The 23,053-nt window shown below is 33.1% G+C and overlaps 2 protein-coding genes across 5 annotated transcripts in view; both read right to left on the bottom strand.

The window, feature by feature from the left end:
- LOC134575162 (zinc finger protein 250-like) overlaps nucleotides 1-23,053 on the bottom strand; it is a 752,315-nt gene that overhangs the window by 574,725 nt on the left and 154,537 nt on the right. For both annotated transcript variants that reach the window (XM_063434388.1, XM_063434387.1), the window contains exons 2-3: nucleotides 1,799-1,940; nucleotides 74-259 (exon numbers count right to left, since the gene is read on the bottom strand). In XM_063434388.1, coding sequence (XP_063290458.1) covers nucleotides 74-259; nucleotides 1,799-1,876 — 264 coding nt within the window. In that variant the 5' untranslated portion in view covers nucleotides 1,877-1,940. The remainder of the gene's footprint in view (nucleotides 1-73; nucleotides 260-1,798; nucleotides 1,941-23,053) is intronic.
- LOC134575160 (zinc finger protein 257-like) overlaps nucleotides 1-23,053 on the bottom strand; it is a 207,318-nt gene that overhangs the window by 87,654 nt on the left and 96,611 nt on the right. The window lies entirely within an intron of this gene.

Below are 23,053 nucleotides of genomic sequence, written 5' to 3'. Positions count from 1 at the left end.
AGAATGATACAGTCACCATCCAGACACATCCCTTGGTTTTACTGTATGAGGTCCCAATTCCCAGCAACCTCACCTCTCCAGTCAGCAGCTCAATGATCTGATTGGTCAGTTCCAGGATCTTCTGTTCATTGTTTCCTTCATGGATCAGGGAGCAAGGTGGAAGGACTGGGCTGGAGATAAAGGTCCTATGTAACTCCTCTGACACATGTGGATTGCTGCAAGTTGAGTCATTATTACTGGCCTTCACAACCATGGGACCCTTAATATTGAGAAACAGAAATGTGAACAAGAGTGAAAAGCCCCCAAAGAGGCAAAACATAATCTGAGAGTCTAAGCCTTCCCTTCCTCACTCCTACTCTCCCATCTACTAGAATCTCCGGTTCATTCCTGGCTTCCTACAAATAGGTTTCTGCACTAATTCTCTGAGTAGATCTGATCATTCAATCATGTATGATCTTTTCTTTCAATGTTGTATGTCCTTGACCCTATATTTTTCTATTCTTAGCACATTGGAATTGAGGTGTAATTTTATAAAACTTTTGCCACTTTTCTTAGAGGTGGGTAAATGGCCCAATGCCTCTTTAAAAGGTTTTCTCCAAGCACCACCACCACTTGAATCATTTTAAAGAACGGGGTCTGTGTGTGCCATGCTTCACTTTGAACCCTTGCGAACTAGTGTTCCAGACTGGCTAATGTCAATTCTGTGCATATTCATATGCACAAAATTGCATCCAATGTGCTATTATTAATATGCTATATATAAAGTATATTGTGTTTTGCAAAGTGCCAGTATATATTAAAAAAACATGTAGCTAAAGTGCAAATACAAAAACGTATATATATATCTATATATCTATATATCTATATATATATATATATATATATATATACTTTGCATAAAACAATTTAATTTAATTGGGTACAAGCACATTAATATGAAGATTATTCAAGGTGAAATCTTGATGCACCTTTAAGAAATCTATGACACTAAAGAACTACATTATATCTATATTTTCATTTTGTAATTGGTGTTAAGAAGCACTTAAGGAGTGAAAAAGTGGCTTGTTGAAGTTAATCACCTATACACGTTTTTAAGAAAGAATAAAAGTGCCTCAATGTACGTTTTATTTTTGGTATCTACAAAATTCATTTCAGCATTTTCCACATTCAATGCATATCATTGTTTTTTTTCTCATTTGTGAATCACCTGATGCCTAATAAGATTCGGCTAAGAGCAGTCAGCTAATCCTGTCAATCAATGATTTGACGTCAGAATTGGTTTCCGGCTTCTGCAGTTTTGCACAGTTGGTGCCCTGGGGGGACCAAGGTGAGAGGGCAAACCATTGCAAAACGGTTTGTCCTATTACTGGGAAACAGGGTAAGGGTACTCCTGGCATAAAAACTACTTTATTTCCACAATTTGCTGAAAGAGTGAGGCAAGATTATTTTAATTTAGGTGACAATTACATTAATCCAGAATTCCTCACTTATTGAGCTAGCATGATGATGATCTCCAGCCCAAAATTACCCAGAATCCCTGCATTTTCAATCTGGAATGCTTTTTTTTGGGTGGGATTAGTCTGATGTGAAAATGGTTTAGGTTCTCTCTAAAATGGCAGAAGATTAACTAAAATCAGCTTCAGAACGGAGTAAGGTCAACCAAAGAACAAGCTATTTGAGTTGTTCTGTGTTCTCGACATTCGCTTGCGTTCTGTTTTGGTCTGTTTACCCAGAAACCTCCAACTCTCCAGTCAGCAGACAGATCATTTTTAATCTAGTAGTACCCAGAATCCCTCACCTCTCCAGTGAGTAGGTGGATGATCTCCATGGTTAGATCCAAGATCTGCTCAGCCACCCGATTCCTGTCGTTGTTCATGATTTACTGAAATGCTCTAAGAACGGACTCTGACACTCTTGGAATTAAAGCAACCGCAGTAGTACTGTAATTGAAAACAGTGGTTCTAAATCATTTTAACACTACACTTACATGCGATATCACAGTTACAAAATGCATGGTTAATAGCATGGAGTAATGTAGTATGCATTTACAAAATTGTGGCAATCCCAGTGATGAGACTAGCTTTGCAATTGTACAGAGACATCATTTTGTAGACATTTGTCATCCCTCTCCATTCAGGTGAGAAGGGAATTGTTACAATATATAGTAAAAGTTGCAGATAAATACTGAGCAGGCTGTTTGCAGGAGACCGAAAGTACAGACACACAGAAGGGAATGTCTCCATTCTGACCACATATTTTTCTGACATGCAACCACAAATTAAAATCTGTGCTACACCAATTCAGGCTGGCCACATGTTGTGGACAATATCTCCTATAATACGTGTAACGAACGCTGGTATCTACTATACCCATTCGTCAGTATCCTCTCGAACGGCCAGAGCATGAGTGATTATAACTCACCGTTAGGGAAATAAAGTAAGCGATTCTCCATACGAAATAACAGCTTCCCAAGTAGATTCTCCCAGTAAAGCAGACAGGTACCAAAACATCAGCCGAAGTCTAGATGAAGGGTGTAACATAACTACATTTTAATGGTGCCACACTGGCTTTTATGCAAGTCCCCATGCAAGGGGACCTCCCACGTGGACTTTGTGGGGCACAGGAACATAAATCATACAGCCAATAGTAATACAGGGGAAAACTGTGACACTCCCAGTACAAACACACAATCCCCTCCTCTCTACCTGGAGATAATTGGGTCTGATAAAGTAATAACTTAATTATCTCCAGGCAGAAAAATTACAGTATCCCCAAAAATTGAAACGTACCCTAAAACATATAGTATTCCCACAAAAGTCAAAACCCCTGATGGCCCTGATCTGGGTGGCCAACATATCCAAAAATCACCCAGATCAGTTCAGGGGTTTTCGAATTCCATGTAAGTCTTAGGTGACCGGCCGCACATGAGACTCCTGCCCAAAACAGTTCCACAAGTTTTGGTGGTTTGGCCGGTCTAGTTTGTGAAGTCTGAAAAAACTATAAATTCATGAACAGCTCCCCCTGACTCATAGTAGCGATTGTTCCCCTCGTTCGTGGGAACAAAGCTACTGAACAGCGCTCTGCTAGCTGTTGGGGAAAAGGAAGCAGGTGTTCATACAGTTGGACTGGTGTTCCGATTTAAGTTCCAGACACTCGACGACCAGGTCCCGCTGCCTCCTTTCGTGCAAACAAGATGGCCGCTGTTTTCTCAAACATGTGGCGTTCGGCTATACGAACGGCGGCCACACAGGGAGCGGGCTTAAACGACTGTTCTCTTTGAAGTTTATGAGCCAGGGGGGTGGTCGGTGTTCGATAGTTACAGCTACCAAATGAAATAAAATAAACAAAATAACTTTGTGATTTCTTCACAATACCAATACAGTTATAATGCTGGCAAAGCATTAGGGGAGATGTAGCACCATCTCTTCCGCAGGTAAACGACACACATGCATCCATCCATCTAAGAAAACAAGATTCATCAGACCAGGTTACATTCCATTGGTCCATGGTCATGTTCTGATGCGGACGTCCCCATTGAAGAAGCTTTCAGCGGGAACAGGGGTCAATATGGGCACTTTATACACAGCCCAAAATACAGCAAACTGCCATATACTTTGTGTTCTGACACCTTTCTATCATAGCGAGAATTTAGTTTTTCAGCAATTTGAGTTTAAGTAGCTCTTCTGTGTGATTCTGTTGTTCTTCCTTGCACCATGTTTGGTAGGTACTAACCACTGTATACCAGGAACATGCTATAAGACTTTCCATTTTGGAGATGCTCTGACCCCAGTTGTCTAGCCACTACTTGGGCTTTGTCAAAGTCACTTTTCGCTTGCCCTTTTTTCCTGCTTCCACCACATGCAATTCAAGAATTAACTGTTCACTTCAACTGTCAGTGGTTTTAATTGTGTGGCTGATCAGTGTAATTAGCTTTATAATATATTCCAACATACAGCCATAATATATATATATATATATATATATATATATATATATATAACTGGCTCTATAATCTCAAATTCCAATATAAAGCCATAATATATATATAACTGGCTCTATAATCTCATTTCCATATACAGCTATAACATATAACTGCCTCCTATAATATCATATTCCAATACACAGTTATGACACCTTTTATAATATTATAATTATGACGGCAGTCACCATCACTGGGACAGAAGAAGGACACTTTATGTAGGTCACCCTATGTCCATTGTAAGTGCAGAGTGTGTATAATGTATGTGTTTGTTGTTAGTTATTTCTTCCCCTCTCTCCTGTCTTATTGTTTTCCCAACAGGGTGTGATACCCTTGTTCCAGGGACAAGTCCAGACAAGTTCAGAGTGGCTGCTCTGCCACGCTTCTTAATTTCCCATGATGTCCTCAGCCCTTGTTATTGTCGGTCTCCACCCTTTCTTGTAAACAGTAGTGCATTCACACACTAATGTAATTAAAGGGACTCTCCAGGCAGAGTCTTTTACTCACCTGGTTCCAGCGCCAGGAGCCTCGTGAAGCCGCACCCCCTATTTCGTCAAAATAACGAAATAGGCGGGCGCGAGCAGGGAGCAATCAGACGCTTCCATTTGGAAGCGTCATTGCTCCCTTGTGCGCATGCGTGGCTTCGCCGCACATGCGCACATACTTCAGAAGGCGGCATTCATGCTGCCCTCTGAAGTCCTGAGCGCACTACCGCGCAGTCGCGAGCTGACTGACAGGTCAGCTCGTGGTCTTTGCCCGCCCCCCTCCTCTGCTGACAGGCTGGAGAGAGAAGGCGCGCACACAGTGCCTTCTCTCTCCTGCACACGTCAGACGTATTTTAATACGTCTTATGTATACAGGGCCTTTTTAGGGCCCTGCATGATAGGAAGTCCCTCTGGTGGCCGTCTGAGTGACGGCCACTGGAGGTATTCCTATCAATCAATGTAAACACTGTATTTTCTCTGAAAATACAGTGTTTACATTAGATTGCCTGCAGGGAGCTATAGATCATACCTGAACAACTACATTAAGCTGTAGTTGTTCAGGTGACTATAGTGTACCTTTAAGCTTTGTAGTGTAATTAGTTACTATCCCAAGTCCATACGACTATTGGTTGGCTTGGGAGATGTAGTGTAATTGGTTACTATACCAAGTCCATACTGCTATTTGTTGGCTTGGGACATGTAGTGTAATTGGTTACTATCCAAAATCTATTTTGCTATTAGTAGATTGGGATATGCAGTTTAATATGTTACTGTGTCAAATCACCCTAGTCATAATGTACGCTCCTGTTGTTTTCCCCAAGAGACTATTTTCACTGCCCCTGGCTCCCATCACCTTCCCTGCCAATCAACAAGGAGCGCCTCTTCCCCTGGCTGTACAAGGAGTCCAGAGAGCCGCAAGGACTATAGCTGGACTTATCCATGACTCCTCTGGAACTCTGGCACCGGCCAACTTTTACCTCTGTTTTCCCCCACTAACTAACCACTAAGAGAGTGCTTTGTGGAGGGAAGGGACAATGAAATGTATTGAACAATTGCGCTCTTAGAGGCAGGGGGTGCTCCCCCTATTCCGTACGCAGGAGCACCCAACAATTGACCAGCCAAGGCCCATTTCATCATGGAACTCTTTTGGGCATGAGCATTACTATCGGCCGGTCCAAACTTTACCCCAGTGGCGATTCATCAATTCTGCAGGGATCCGAGGACTATTTTGCTAACATGGGCGCTCGAATCAGAGCTATTCGAGGATATATCATGTGTTGAGGGTCTGGTCAGTTTTGGCCCAGCAGCCAAGTGAGTTACAGGGAGCCGAAGGTGCCTTCCTTCCTCCCCAGCGGCAGTATGAGCCCCATGGAGCTGAAGGTGCCGTCCTTCCTCACCAGCGGCAGTGTGTGTCCTTAGGAGAGGAGACAGTCGGTCCCTCTCCCCAGCAGTCCAGTGTATTACTGGGAGGGGAGAACACCGGTCTCCCTCCCCAGCGGCGGTGTGTCTTGCAGGGAGCAGAGACAGCTCCCTAGCAGCGGGACAATTTATTGAAAGGGGAGACAGTCGGTCCCCCTCGCCAACAGCATAGTGTGTGTCAGGGAGAGGAGCCGGTTACCCCCACTCCCCAGCAGCAGAGTCTTATACTGAGAAAGGATAGCCTTGTCCTCCCTCCCCAGCGCAGCCCACAAAGGGGAGACACTAAGCTCCCCGCCGGTGCAGATGGTACAGTGGTCTCTGTGCCCAAACTACAGGGAGTGGGGACAGTCGGTCTCTCTCCCCAGCAGCAGGACAAGTTATTGGGAGTAGAGACGGTCGGTCTGCCTCCCAGCGGCAGAGTGTTCCAGGGAGAGGAGCCGGTTACCACCTCTCCCCAGCGGCAGCTAATTTCACAAAGGGGAGACCTTATTCTCCCAGATGGGACCGCGGTCTCTGTACCCGGTCTACAGGGGTGCGGGACAGCCTGTCCAGATCCCAAGCAGCAAGACTGTTTATCGAAAGGGGAGACAGTCAGTCTCCCCCTCCAGCAGCACCGAGAGAAGCCTACTACCCCCTCCTACCAACTGGGATCCAACCAGACTACTCCAGCTGAAGCGCTGGCATCAGGGCAGAGTACCGCTGGTCTCTGCCCACTCAGCAACCCAGAGGTCCGGAGTACCAGTAGCCCACACAGCCGTGGTGGAGCCCCTGGACCAAGGCAAACTACACGTTTCCCCAGGAGCAGTAACCAAGTACTGTGGGTGGGCTGCACTGCTGATTGTGTTTTGTGGGTGGTTGCTGGACTAACCAAGACACCAACCGACAGGAGGTCAGGTACCTTGTTAGTCTTTTTGGGAAAGGGGAGAGTTGTGGCGGAACCAACCTCGCCACTGGGGAAGCCTGGTTTGCTTGCCTGCTCCCTCTGGACTATGGCCCCATGTTAAACGCGGTTCTTTTCCCCTTTAGAAAGGCTTGTTGGTGCCTTTCTGCCTGGGCGTTCAGTAGATTGAATCTATCGAACCAACTCACGAATGGGGGGACCACCTGGGCAAGGAGTGTGCCAGTGATTTACCTCCCAGAAGCTGCGGTTAACCGCAGCTTATTGGTGAACGCTGGGTGGCCGCTGTTCGTATAACCGAACATGTGGCAGCGGCCATCTTAAACTCCCGAACGGCCAGCGGTGTTCAGCTCCAAATCTATGGAACTCAAAACGGACACTTATTTACACGAACACTGCTGCGCCGCCGACCTGCCTTCTTCTGCAATTTATACGAACACCGTCCGTTCGGTACTTTCCCTATGTGAGCAGTGTTACCCCAGATAGCTATGCCATGGAGCCCATTCGTGTAACGAAAGACTATTGCTCCATGGCGATTGAACTGTATGTATGTGATCTGAGCGCCAATCGGTCATAATGTGCGCTCATATCTAAGCTATCTGGGGATATGTTGAATGTATATGTTTTATGTAGTAATTGTAACACTGTGTAATCTTATGTTTTTTACTAACATGTGGCTAATGGAGTTTTGCCTCTGTCCTTGGAGATAATTGGATTACTTCCCAATTATTTCCAGGATAGAGAGGAGGGATTACAATGTGCATGTGGGAGTGGTTAAGGTAAAACTGTCCTGATTGGTTACTGTCCAGTTTGTGTCCCAGTGTCCCACCAGGTCCCCTATGGGACTGTCCACCTGGTGGTATGATTCCAGTTCGGAAGTTGGAGAATTTGAGTGTTTCCAGTTCGGGAGTTGGAGAATTTGTGTGTTTCCTGTTCAGGAGATTGGTGCGTGCAGTAGCTGCCTCTGTATCTGGAAGGGAATATCCTCTAAACGGCTGTTTAACCCCTTGTGTGCCTGGGGGTGCCGTTACAATGAAGTACTATAATAATGTAGAGCTATATGACATACTATAATAATATAATATAGAGCTATATGACCTACTATAATAATATAACATAATATAGAGCTATATGACATGCTATAATAATATAATATAGAGCTATATGACATACTATAATAATATAATAATATAATATAGAGCTATATGACATACTATAATAATATAATAATATAATATGGAGCTATATGTCATACTAAGAGCTATATGACCTACTATAATAATATAGAGCTATGACATACTACAATATAATATAGAGCAATATGACATACTTTAATATGATATAATACAGAGCTATATGACCTACTATAATAATATAACATAATATAGAGCTATATGACCTACTATAATAATATAATAATATAATATAGAGCTATATGACATACTATAATAATATAATATAGAGCTATATGTCATGCTATAATAATATAATATAGAGCTATATGACATGCTATAATAATATAATATAGAGCTATATGACATACTATAATAATATAATAATATAATATAGAGCTATATGACATACTATAATAATATAATATAGAGCTATATGTCATGCTATAATAATATAATATAGAGCTATATGACATGCTATAATAATATAATATAGAGCTATATGACATACTATAATAATATAATATAGAGCTATATGTCATGCTATAATAATATAATAATATAATATAGAGCTATATGACATGCTATAATAATATAATAATATAATATAGAGCTATATGTCATGCTATAATAATATAATATAGAGCTATATGTCATACTATAATAATATAATATAGAGCTATATGACATACTATAATAATATAATAGAGCTATATGACATACTATAATAATATAATATAGAGCTATATGTAATACTATAATAATATAATATAGAGCTATATGACATACTATAATAATATAATATAGAGCTATATGTCATGCTATAATAATATAATATAGAGCTATATGTCATACTATAATAATATAATAATATAATATAGAGCTATATGACATACTATAATAATACAATAATATAATATAGAGCTATATGACATACTATAATAATATAATAATATAATATAGAGCTATATGACATACTATAATAATATAATATAGAGCTATATGACATGCTATAATAATATAATATAGAGCTATATGACATGCTATACTAATATAATAATATAATATAGAGCTATATGTCATGCTATAATAATATAATAATATAATCTAGAGCTATATGTCATGCTATAATAATATAATATAGAGCTATATGACATACTATAATAATATAATATAGCGCTATATGACATACTATAATAATATAATAATATAATATAGAGCTATATGACATACTATAATAATATAATATAGAGCTATATGACATACTATAATAATATAATAATATAATATAGCGCTATATGACATACTATAATAATATAATATAGAGCTATATGACATACTATAATAATACGATAATATAATATAGAGCTATATGACATACTATAATAATATAATAATATAATATAGAGCTATATGACATACTATAATAATATAATAATATAATATAGAGCTATATGACATACTATAATAATATAATATAGAGCTATATGACATACTATAATAATACAATAATATAATATAGAGCTATATGACATGCTATAATAATATAATAATATAATATAGAGCTATATGACATACTATAATAATATAATAATATAATATAGAGCTATATGACACACTATAATAATATAATATAGAGCTATATGACATACTATAATAATATAATAATATAATATAGAGCTATATGACATACTATAATAATATAATATAGAGCTATATGACATACTATAATAATATAATAATATAATATAGAGCTATATGACATACTATAATAATATAATAATATAGAGCTATATGACATACTATAATAATATAATATATAGCTATGTCATACTATAATAATATAATATAATATAGAGCTATATGTCATGCTATAATAATATAATATAGAGCTATATGTCATACTATAATAATATAATAATATAATATAGAGCTATATGTCATACTATAATAATATAATAATATAATATAGAGCTATATGACATACTATAATAATATAATATAGAGCTATATGACATACTATAATAATATAATATAGAGCTAAATGACATACTATAATAATATAATATAGAGCTATATGACATACTATAATAATATAATATAGAGCTATATGAGATACTATAATAATATAATAATATAATATAGAGCTATATGACATACTATAATAATATAATATAGAGCTATATGACATGCTATAATAATATAATAATATAATATAGAGCTATATGACATGCTATAATAATATAATAATATAATATAGAGCTATATGTCATGCTATAATAATATAATACAGAGCTATATGACATACTATAATAATATAATATAGAGCTATATGACATACTATAATAATATAATATAGAGCTATATGACATACTATAATAATGTAATAATATAATATAGAGCTATATGACATACTATAATAATATAATATAGAGCTATATGACATACTATAATAATATAATATAGAGCTATATGACATGCTATAATAATATAATATAGAGCTATATGACATACTATAATAATGTAATAATATAATATAGAGCTATATGACATACTATAATAATATAATATAGAGCTATATGACATACTATAATAATATAATAATATAATATAGAGCTATATGACATGCTATAATAATATAATATAGAGCTATATGACATACTATAATAATATAATAATATAGAGCTATATGACATACTATAATAATATAATAATATAATATAGAGCTATATGACATACTATAATAATATAATATAGAGCTATATGACATGCTATAATAATATAATAATATAGAGCTATATGACATACTATAATAATATAATAATATAATATAGAGCTATATGACATACTATAATAATATAATAATATAATATAGAGCTATATGACATACTATAATAATATAATAATATAATATAGAGCTATATGTCATGCTATAATAATATAATATAGAGCTATATGACATGCTATAATAATATAATAATGTAATATAGAGCTATATGTGATGCTATAATAATATAATAATATAGAGCTATATGTGATGCTATAATAATATAATATAGAGCTATATGACATGCTATAATAATATAATATAGAGCTATGTCATGCTATAATAATATAATAATATAATATAGAGCTATTTGTGATGCTATAATAATATAATAATATAATATAGAGCTATATGTGATGCTATAATAATATAATAATATAATATAGAGCTATATGTCATACTATAATAATATAATAATATAATATAGAGCTATATGTCATGCTATAATAATATAATAATATAATATAGAGCTATATGACATGCTATAATAATATAATATAGAGCTATATGACATACTATAATAATATAATAATATAATATAGAGCTATATGTCATAATATAATAATATAATATAGAGCTATATGACATGCTATAATAATATAATATAGAGCTATATGACATACTATAATAATATAATATAGAGCTATATGTCATACTATAATAATATAATAATATAATATAGAGCTATATGACATGCTATAATAATATAATATAGAGCTATATGACATGCTATAATAATATAATATAGAGCTATATGACATACTATAATAATATAATAATATAATATAGAGCTATATGTCATACTATAATAATATAATAATATAATATAGAGCTATATGACATGCTATAATAATATAATATAGAGCTATATGACATACTATAATAATATAATAATATAATATAGAGCTATATGACATACTATAATAATATAATAATATAATATAGAGCTATATGACATACTATAATAATATAATAATATAATATAGAGCTATATGTCATACTATAATAATATAATAATATAATATAGAGCTATATGACATGCTATAATAATATAGAGCTATATGACATACTATAATAACATAATAATATAATATAGAGCTATATGTCATACTATAATAATATAATAAGATAATATAGAGCTATATGTCATGCTATAATAATATAATAATATAATATAGAGCTATATGTCATGCTATAATAATATAATAATATAATATAGAGCTATATGTCATACTATAATAATATAATATAGAGCTATATGTGATGCTATAATAATATAATATAGAGCTATATGTCATACTATAATAATATAATATAGAGCTATATGTGATGCTATAATAATATAATATAGAGCTATATGACATACTATAATAATATAATATAGAGCTATATGTCATACTATAATAATATAATAATATAATATAGAGCTATATGACATGCTATAATAATATAATATAGAGCTATATGACATACTATAATAATATAATAATATAATATAGAGCTATATGTGATGCTATAATAATATAATAATATAATATAGAGCTATATGACATACTATAATAATATAATAATATAATATAGAGCTATATGTCATACTATAATAATATAATATAGAGCTATATGTCATGCTATAATAATATAATATAGAGCTATATGACATACTATAATAATATAATAATATAATATAGAGCTATATGACATACTATAATAATATAATATAGAGCTATATGACATGCTATAATAATATAATAATATAATATAGAGCTATATGACATACTATAATAATATAATAATATAATATAGAGCTATATGTCATGCTATAATAATGTAATAATATAATATAGAGCTATATGTCATACTATAATAATATAATAATATAATATAGAGCTATATGACATGCTATAATAATATAGAGCTATATGACATGCTATAATAATATAATAATATAATATAGAGCTATATGTCATGCTATAATAATATAATATAGAGCTATATGTCATGCTATAATAATATAATAATATAATATAGAGCTATATGTCATGCTATAATAATATAATAATATAATATAGAGCTATATGTCATGCTATAATAATATAATAATATAATATAGAGCTATATGTCATGCTATAATAATATAATAATATAATATAGAGCTATATGACATGCTATAATAATATAATAATATAATATAGAGCTATATGACATGCTATAATAATATAATAATATAATATAGAGCTATATGACATACTATAATAATATAATATAGAGCTATATGACATACTATAATAATATAATAATATAATATAGAGCTATATGACATACTATAATAATATAATAATATAATATAGAGCTATATGACATACTATAATAATATAATAATATAATATAGAGCTATATGACATGCTATAATAATATAATAATATAGAGCTATATGACATACTATAATAATATAATAATATAATATAGAGCTATATGACATGCTATAATAATATAATATAGAGCTATATGTCATACTATAATAATATAATAATATAATATAGAGCTATATGACATGCTATAATAATATAATATAGAGCTATATGACATACTATAATAATATAATATAGAGCTATATGTCATGCTATAATAATATAATAATATAATATAGAGCTATATGACATGCTATAATAATATAATATAGAGCTATATGACATGCTATAATAATATAATATAGAGCTATATGTGATGCTATAATAATATAATAATATAATATAGAGCTATATGACATACTATAATAATATAATATAGAGCTATATGTCATACTATAATAATATAATATAGAGCTATATGACATGCTATAATAATATAATATAGAGCTATATGACATACTATAATAATATAATATAGAGCTATATCACATACTATAATAATATAATATAGAGCTATATGTCATGCTATAATAATATAATATAGAGCTATATGACATACTATAATAATATAATAATATAATATAGAGCTATATGACATACTATAATAATATAATATAGAGCTATATGACATGCTATAATAATATAATAATATAATATAGAGCTATATGACATACTATAATAATATAATAATATAATATAGAGCTATATGTCATGCTATAATAATGTAATAATATAATATAGAGCTATATGTCATACTATAATAATATAATAATATAATATAGAGCTATATGACATGCTATAATAATATAGAGCTATATGACATGCTATAATAATATAATATAGAGCTATATGTCATGCTATAATAATATAATATAGAGCTATATGTCATGCTATAATAATATAATAATATAATATAGAGCTATATGTCATGCTATAATAATATAATAATATAATATAGAGCTATATGTCATGCTATAATAATATAATAATATAATATAGAGCTATATGACATGCTATAATATAATAATATAATATAGAGCTATATGACATACTATAATAATATAATAATATAATATAGAGCTATATGACATACTATAATAATATAATAATATAATATAGAGCTATATGACATACTATAATAATATAATAATATAATATAGAGCTATATGACATGCTATAATAATATAATAATATAGAGCTATATGACATACTATAATAATATAATAATATAATATAGAGCTATATGACATGCTATAATAATATAATATAGAGCTATATGTCATACTATAATAATATAATAATATAATATAGAGCTATATGACATGCTATAATAATATAATATAGAGCTATATGACATACTATAATAATATAATATAGAGCTATATGTCATGCTATAATAATATAATAATATAATATAGAGCTATATGACATGCTATAATAATATAATATAGAGCTATATGACATGCTATAATAATATAATATAGAGCTATATGTGATGCTATAATTATATAATAATATAATATAGAGCTATATGACATACTATAATAATATAATATAGAGCTATATGTCATACTATAATAATATAATATAGAGCTATATGACATGCTATAATAATATAATATAGAGCTATATGACATACTATAATAATATAATATAGAGCTATATGACATACTATAATAATATAATATAGAGCTATATGACATACTATAATAATATAATATAGAGCTATATGACATACTATAATAATATAATATAGAGCTATATGTCATGCTATAATAATATAATAATATAATATAGAGCTATATGACATACTATAATAATATAATATAGAGCTATATGTCAGTCTATAATAATATAATAATATAATATAGAGCTATATGACATGCTATAATAATATAATATAGAGCTATATGACATGCTATAATAATATAATATAGAGCTATATGTGATGCTATAATAATATAATAATATAATATAGAGCTATATGACATACTATAATAATATAATATAGAGCTATATGTCATACTATAATAATATAATATAGAGCAATATGACATGCTATAATAATATAATATAGAGCTATATGACATACTATAATAATATAATATAGAGCTATATGACATACTATAATAATATAATATAGAGCTATATGACATACTATAATAATATAATATAGAGCTATATGACATACTATAATAATATAATAATATAATAATATAATATAGAGCTATATGTGATGCTATAATAATATAATAATATAATATAGAGCTATATGACATACTATAATAATATAATAATATAATATAGAGCTATATGTCATACTATAATAATATAATATAGAGCTATATGTCATGCTATAATAATATAATATAGAGCTATATGACATACTATAATAATATAATAACATAATATAGAGCTATATGACATACTATAATAATATAATATAGAGCTATATGACATGCTATAATAATATAATAATATAATATAGAGCTATATGTCATGCTATAATAATATAATAATATAATATAGAGCTATATGACATGCTATAATAATATAATAATATAATATAGAGCTATATGACATGCTATAATAATATAATAATATAATATAGAGCTATATGACATACTATAATAATATAATAATATAATATAGAGCTATATGACATACTATAATAATATAATAATATAATATAGAGCTATATGACATACTATAATAATATAATAATATAATATAGAGCTATATGACATACTATAATAATATAATAATATAATATAGAGCTATATGACATGCTATAATAATATAATAATATAGAGCTATATGACATACTATAATATAATAATATAATATAGAGCTATATGACATGCTATAATAATATAATATAGAGCTATATGTCATACTATAATAATATAATAATATAATATAGAGCTATATGTCATACTATAATAATATAATAATATAATATAGAGCTATATGTCATACTATAATAATATAATATAGAGCTATATGTCATACTATAATAATATAATAATATAATATAGAGCTATATGTCATGCTATAATAATATAATATAGAGCTATATGACATACTATAATAATATAATATAGAGCTATATGTCATGCTATAATAATATAATAATATAATATAGAGCTATATGACATGCTATAATAATATAATATAGAGCTATATGACATGCTATAATAATATAATATAGAGCTATATGTGATGCTATAATTATATAATAATATAATATAGAGCTATATGACATACTATAATAATATAATATAGAGCTATATGTCATACTATAATAATATAATATAGAGCTATATGACATGCTATAATAATATTATATAGAGCTATATGACATACTATAATAATATAATATAGAGCTATATGACATACTATAATAATATAATATAGAGCTATATGTCATACTATAATAATATAATATAGAGCTATATGACATACTATAATAATATAATATAGAGCTATATGACATACTATAATAATATAATATAGAGCTATATGACATACTATAATAATATAATATAATATAGAGCTATATGTCATACTATAATAATATAATATAGAGCTATATGACATACTATAATAATATAATATAGAGCTATATGACATGCTATAATAATATAATAATATAATATAGAGCTATATGTCATGCTATAATAATATAATATAGAGCTATATGACATACTATAATAATATAATAATATAATATAGAGCTATATGACATACTATAATAATATAATATAGAGCTATATGACATACTATAATAATATAATATAGAGCTATATGACATACTATAATAATATAATAATATAATATAGAGCTATATGACATGCTATAATAATATAATATAGAGCTATATGACATACTATAGTTGTTATGGTACTTTTTGAAAGTAAACCAAAATGTTCAAAGTCTATCTGTTCCTGTCCAAATCTGAGATGATTAAATTGCGTATACGCAGAAGTAAGCTCACACTGACACATGGAGTTCAGGTTAAAAGCACTTCAGAAAATTTAATACAATCTGGTTGGAAAACAGTTGTGCAGATCTTTTTAAAAGCAAAATGACATCATCATTGAATATCAGATAATAACAAATAAACATCATTGATTGGATTAAACATTATGTGACTAACTTCGTGTCCACCCACCAATATTATTAATTGGCTCAGGGGTTTGAGTGACCAGCTAGGTGTCCTCCCACCGGGAGGTGGTATTGTTCTGGACAAGGGTGTGGACAGAAGGCTCAGGCGCCATCTTTCCCAGCATGAGGTTTACTCGGTGGAAAGGGGGGCTTGAGCGTCATTTTACACAGTCAGTGATATCAGGCCTCATGTCCAGGTGCAAGGTCTCTTATGAATAGAACATTTCATTACTACTGTGTTCTCGTGGCCTTCAAACTATACTATCTTACAAGTCCTAAGGAGTAGCCGGCAAGTCTTAAGGAGTAGCCAGCACCTCCTGGTACTTGTCCTTGTAGGAAACACGGTCTTTGTCTACTGTATTAATTGGGTTGAGAAGTTCAGTCATGTAAGGTAGTTTTAAAATGAACAAGTTAAGTCATGAGGACAAAATGGAGGATTTGAAGAAGTCAGGTTAGGAGGACAAAATGGAGGATTGTCACAATATAAGGTTAAAATGGAGTTAGTACAATAATTCAATACAAGTACAATAATAATTTTTAATAATTCCACATCAGTCCCCCCTATGAAATGTTAGATTCTAAGAGATAAAACTTTATTATGTTAGTATCAGAAGACGTGTTAACCCAAAGGCACAAAAATGACTGGAGTAACGGTTCTCAAAGTCTTCTTAGTTCTTCAGAGGGACATCATAAATAGACAAGCTTACATTACCATATGGACTTGTGTTATCTGGAATATAGGCACAAGTAGTCATGGTGACAGGTAAACGTTGTTGGTTGCAATAGATATAATACATGCAAATCAAAATATTATTATTATTATTAGCAGTGACGGTTGGGAAAATGGACTCAAACTTTCCTTTTACTGCAAAATCATCTGGTACCCCCCCTTGGCACACCTATGGCATCAATATATATATATATCAATCAAACTTTCCCTTTAGAGGGGTGCTCCTCTTTATGTTCTGAAGCATGAATGTGGTGTGTCAAGAGTACCTTGTCATGTATTATGTGTATGGACATAATAACCTTGGCTAGGGCGCATTTGCTTATGCATTGTAGTATTAAACCTGTCCCACGCTACATCAGCGTAGGTGGACTCGGATCATTTAGTCAATGTTAATATCACCACAAACTCAGGATGGGCAAATAATCCTGAGGGAGCTTGGCGTTTGGATCTCTTTAGCTTCACGAGGTCTCCTTTTGGGGTCCTCGGCTTTCCATCGATGGCAGGTGGTCAGGCATTGTTATGGCCATCAAACACCTACTTGCTGGTATCTTTTTATTTAACAAGTCATTTTTTCTTTAGAGTCAAAAGTGTGTCAAAATCAACAAATGTCACTTCTCATGTTGCAGAGAGAGTCTTGAATCTGGAACAATGAATCCACTGAGTGATCTCTGCAACTTTCACAATGCATTACTGGGTATATGGTCTTGGATGTCACATTGATGACCGGCTAGGCTTCTGGCCATCCTGACAAAATGTCTATGATAACTAGTGCATATTTGACCCAGTAGCTCTTTGTCATCTGGATTCTTGAAAGGGATATTGAGAGTTAGCTAGGTGCTTAGGGGTATTTTAGAGATCAAAGAGTTCATGAGGGTCTTGGATAGGTATAAAGTTCCATGGGCTCACTGCCCAGTACATGTTTTTGGGTAAACAGAGCTTAAGAGCGTTGGAGTACAGCCCGTCTTCAAGGGTTGCCCCTTTCTGTTTTTCCAGCTTTGTATTTCTTCAGGGTCAGTAGCTGCTTTGTCATTCTCTTAGAAGCTTGAGATCTGTAGGTAGGATCTACATGGTGAGTATAGAAGTTTCTTTAGCGGACACCATTCTGTCCACTTCCCTTGGTGCACTTGTGGCTTGGTTGGCAGCTTTTAGTCAGCTGAGTGGTGCTTCTTATCTTCCAGATTGATCCAAAATAATGTGCTGCACCCAGGGCATGTCTTGAGTCAGTGTAGATATTGGCATGTCTTCCTTCAGGCATTTTGTATGCCACTGAGAAGGCTGTCAATTCAGCGTCTTGAGCAGATGTGAGTGAGGAAAGTGAAGGTGCTTGACGTACCTGATCTTCTGTAGCAACAGCAAATCCAGTATGGTACCTTTCCTCTTTATCCGCAAACAGAGTGGAGTCAGGATCTGGTAAAGCTACTGCATGCTCTGTTGAAAGGTGTCTTGTTTCTTCTTTCATCTGTTCAAAGCAACCATGAGGAGCAGTAGAAGAGGTTTCCTCACCTATTTCTGTGTGAGATTGGGGGGTATTTGTCTTTCTATTCACAGTTCTCTTGCTGACCCCCCTCTGTAGAGATCTGTAAATTGAATGTTCATGTTTTGTTCTAATGAGTCAGGTTCCTTTCATGAGATTTCTGGGGACTTAGTGTAGAAAAAACATGAGGGACAGCCACCTCCCTTACAGGTGTCTTACTTCCATGGGAATCTGGGTCAGGACCGCACTATTTCTTTGAGAGTGCCCAAAACAGTTCTTTCATGTCTGAATAATTTTAATTTTTCGTTAGTGTGGTATTCCCCCCTGGGAAGTGGCGGAAGAGTGGCCAGAGCAACTTTTCTTCAAAATATAATGTTGTCAGGTAGAGGCAGAGTCGTCTATGAGTGGAGGAAATTGGTAAGGAATAAGAAGGGAGGAAGCATATAAAGGATACAGATATGGTGGTGGGGAGATGGAAGAATGAGTAGCGGATAGAGTGAGAGGGAAGAAGGTGGAGTAGGAGGAGGAGAAGGAGGAGTAGAGGAGAAGTAGGAGGAGAGAGGAGAAGGTGGAGTGGAAGGAGAAAGCGGAGTAGAGGGAGGAGTAGGAGGAGGAGTAGAGGGGAAGTAGGAGGAGAGAGGAGAAGGTGGAGTAGAGGGAGGAGTAGGAGGAGAAAGTGGAGTAGGGGGAGGAGTAGGAAGAAGAAGGAGGAGTAGAGGGGAAGTAGGAGGAGAGAGGAGAAGGTGGAGTAGAGGGAGGAGTAGGAGGAGGAGAAGAGGAGAAGTAGGAGGAGAGAGGAGAAGGTGGAGTAGAGGGAGGAGTAGGAGGAGGAGTAGAGGGGAAGTAGGAGGAGAGAGGAGAAGGTGGAGTAGAGGGAGGAGTAGGAGGAGAAAGTGGAGTAGAGGGAGGAGTAGGAAGAAGAAGGAGGAGTAGAGGGGAAGTAGGAGGAGAGAGGAGAAGGTGGAGTAGAGGGAGGAGTAGGAGGAGGAGAAGAGGAGAAGTAGGAGGAGAGAGGAGAAGGTGGAGTAGAGGAAGGGGTAGGAGGAGAAAGTGGAGTAGAGGGAGGAGTAGGAAGAGGGGGAGGAGTAAGAGCAGGAAGGAGGAGTAGGAGGAGGAGAAGGTGGAGTAGAGGGAGGGGCAGTAGGGGAAAGTGGGGGACTGCAGATGAAGGGGAGGGATCGGTGGGAGGAATAAGCGGGGGTGGGCAGGTAAGGGAGCAGACAGGTGATGTAGCAATGGAGGATACATCAGAAATCAAGACTAGGTAGAAATGCAATGGAGGCTGCAAATAGCCCATGTACAACAACTATTAACTGGCCCTATGCTTTCCCTAGAGAAAAATAATAAAAGGCTAACATGCTCATCTTGTCTCCACAAGCCTCGAACGTTTCACTCCCATGGGTGGCCCATGATGGCTTGCCCACCACTTCTCCACACGGGGTCTTGTGCCCGCGGAGACAGACGCTATCCCTGACTCTAGTTCTTAATTTAATAATTTATATCTAACATCTCAAAATGTAATTTCTACTTATATCACAAATATACATTATCACAATTTTATGTCTCGTAAATGGGATAAAATTTATTCTACTCTTCACTGATAATGTATTTTTAAAACATACAAAATAGACAAATAACATTGCCTTCTGCAAAATAAATGGAAAAGATAATGGAGATTTTGTTAAGCTTATAAATGGCTATACATTAATTCACATTTCTTGTACTCCAGTTTCTGGCTGTTAATGACAATGTACAATGTAATAGAGCAGCAGGGAATGCTAGCAGAATGCTTGGTTGCATAGGGAGAGGTATTAGCAGTAGGAAGAGGGAAATGCTCATGCCATTGTACAGAACACTGGTGGGACCTCACTTAGAGTACTGGATACAGTACTGGAGACCATATCTTCAGAAGGATATGGATACCTTAGAGAGAGTTCAAAGAAGGGCTACTAAACTGGTTCATGGATTGCAGGGTAAAATTCACCAGGAAAGGTTAAAGGATCTTAACAGGTATAGCTAGGTGAAAGGACGAGACAGGGGAAATATGATAAAAGCATTTTAAATACATAAAGGGAAAACAACACAGTAAAAGTGGAGACTATATTTAAAAGAAGGAAAACTACCATAACAAGAGGACATAGTCTCAAAAATAGAGGGACCAAGGTTTAAAAATAATATCAGGAAGTATTACATTACTGAGAGGGTAGTGGATGCATGGAATAGCCTTCCAACTGGAGTGGTAGAGGTTAACTCAGTAGAAGTGTTTTAAGCATGCGTGGGATAGGCATAAGGCTAAGCACTTGCTGCTAGTAACAGATCTAGAATTAATATACTATAATGCCCAAAGTCTCAATTCCTACGCATATGCAATAATAAAATATCTGGGCTTACAACAAAAATTATGTTAGTCAGTCTTTAAACTTGGCTTATTCATTTGTTCAAGAAATCTTAGTTTATTAGAACTTTCTTTTAGTAAATGTTCTTTAAGATAACCCTTCTTTCAGCATGTTATCAATCTTTGTACACAAAGCTAAAACACACTTGTTACTTATACGTGAAACGATAGACATATATATTCTATCTACATATTAACCAATACTTGTCACAGACACCTTCCTGACACAGGGAAACTAATAGCAGGATAATCCTAGTAACCGTAACCTTTTTGTTCATAATATATGGGAATTAAGGAAGACAGCATGTCTTTAAGATAGGATGAGCATGACACAATACACGGGCGGAAAATAAATAAATAAATAAAATAAATAAATAAACTCACGGAATGCAAACAATATACCTACAGCCATTAATCACTTTTCCTCTTCACAATCTAGCTTAACAACTTTGCATATTCCCTCTATCCACATTGCATAGCAATGCAACAAATCACACTTGCCTTTACATTTTTAACTCGTCCAAATAATTCTCTATTCCTGCATCAGATTCACTTTCCTAGCCTTCGTAATAAACACTGAGCTACATCCCTGACTCCTTATCTTATACAACAGTCTTGGAGAAAATACTTTGTTCCATTGCTAAATCTTATTAGTTTCTGAATAATTTTACTGAACGCTGAACTGAAAAACCAGGAATGTCACCCCTCCCTCTCCCCCCTCGCGTCTCACAGAAGGCAAGGAGAGAGCCAGCATGAAGTTTTTTAACCATGTCAGCGCTGGAAAGACAGTTACGTTACAATTATTGCAAAAGCAAAGGGACACAAAAACACAACATTTAATAATACTCTTCAGTGAAACTCAATACAAAACCCCCACCCTCTACCAGGGTAATGGCTAACACAAAATACAAAAACAATTATTATAATATACATACATTCTTAACCCTTTGTGATCTAGTTCTTCCTCAACCCTACCTTCCTGCTGAATAGCATTGCTACTCTGTACCAGTAAGCTTGCTTTCTTCTCTGTCAGTAATCTACCACATGAAGGCACAGCAATTTTACACACTTTAGCAATCTCTATCTTCAACTAGATCAC

Source organism: Pelobates fuscus, chromosome 10 (assembly GCF_036172605.1).
Source record: "Pelobates fuscus isolate aPelFus1 chromosome 10, aPelFus1.pri, whole genome shotgun sequence".
NCBI classification, from domain to species: Eukaryota; Metazoa; Chordata; class Amphibia; order Anura; family Pelobatidae; genus Pelobates; species Pelobates fuscus.
The sequence above is the reverse complement of the archived record's forward strand: the minus strand, read 5'-3'. Positions and strand labels throughout refer to the sequence as shown.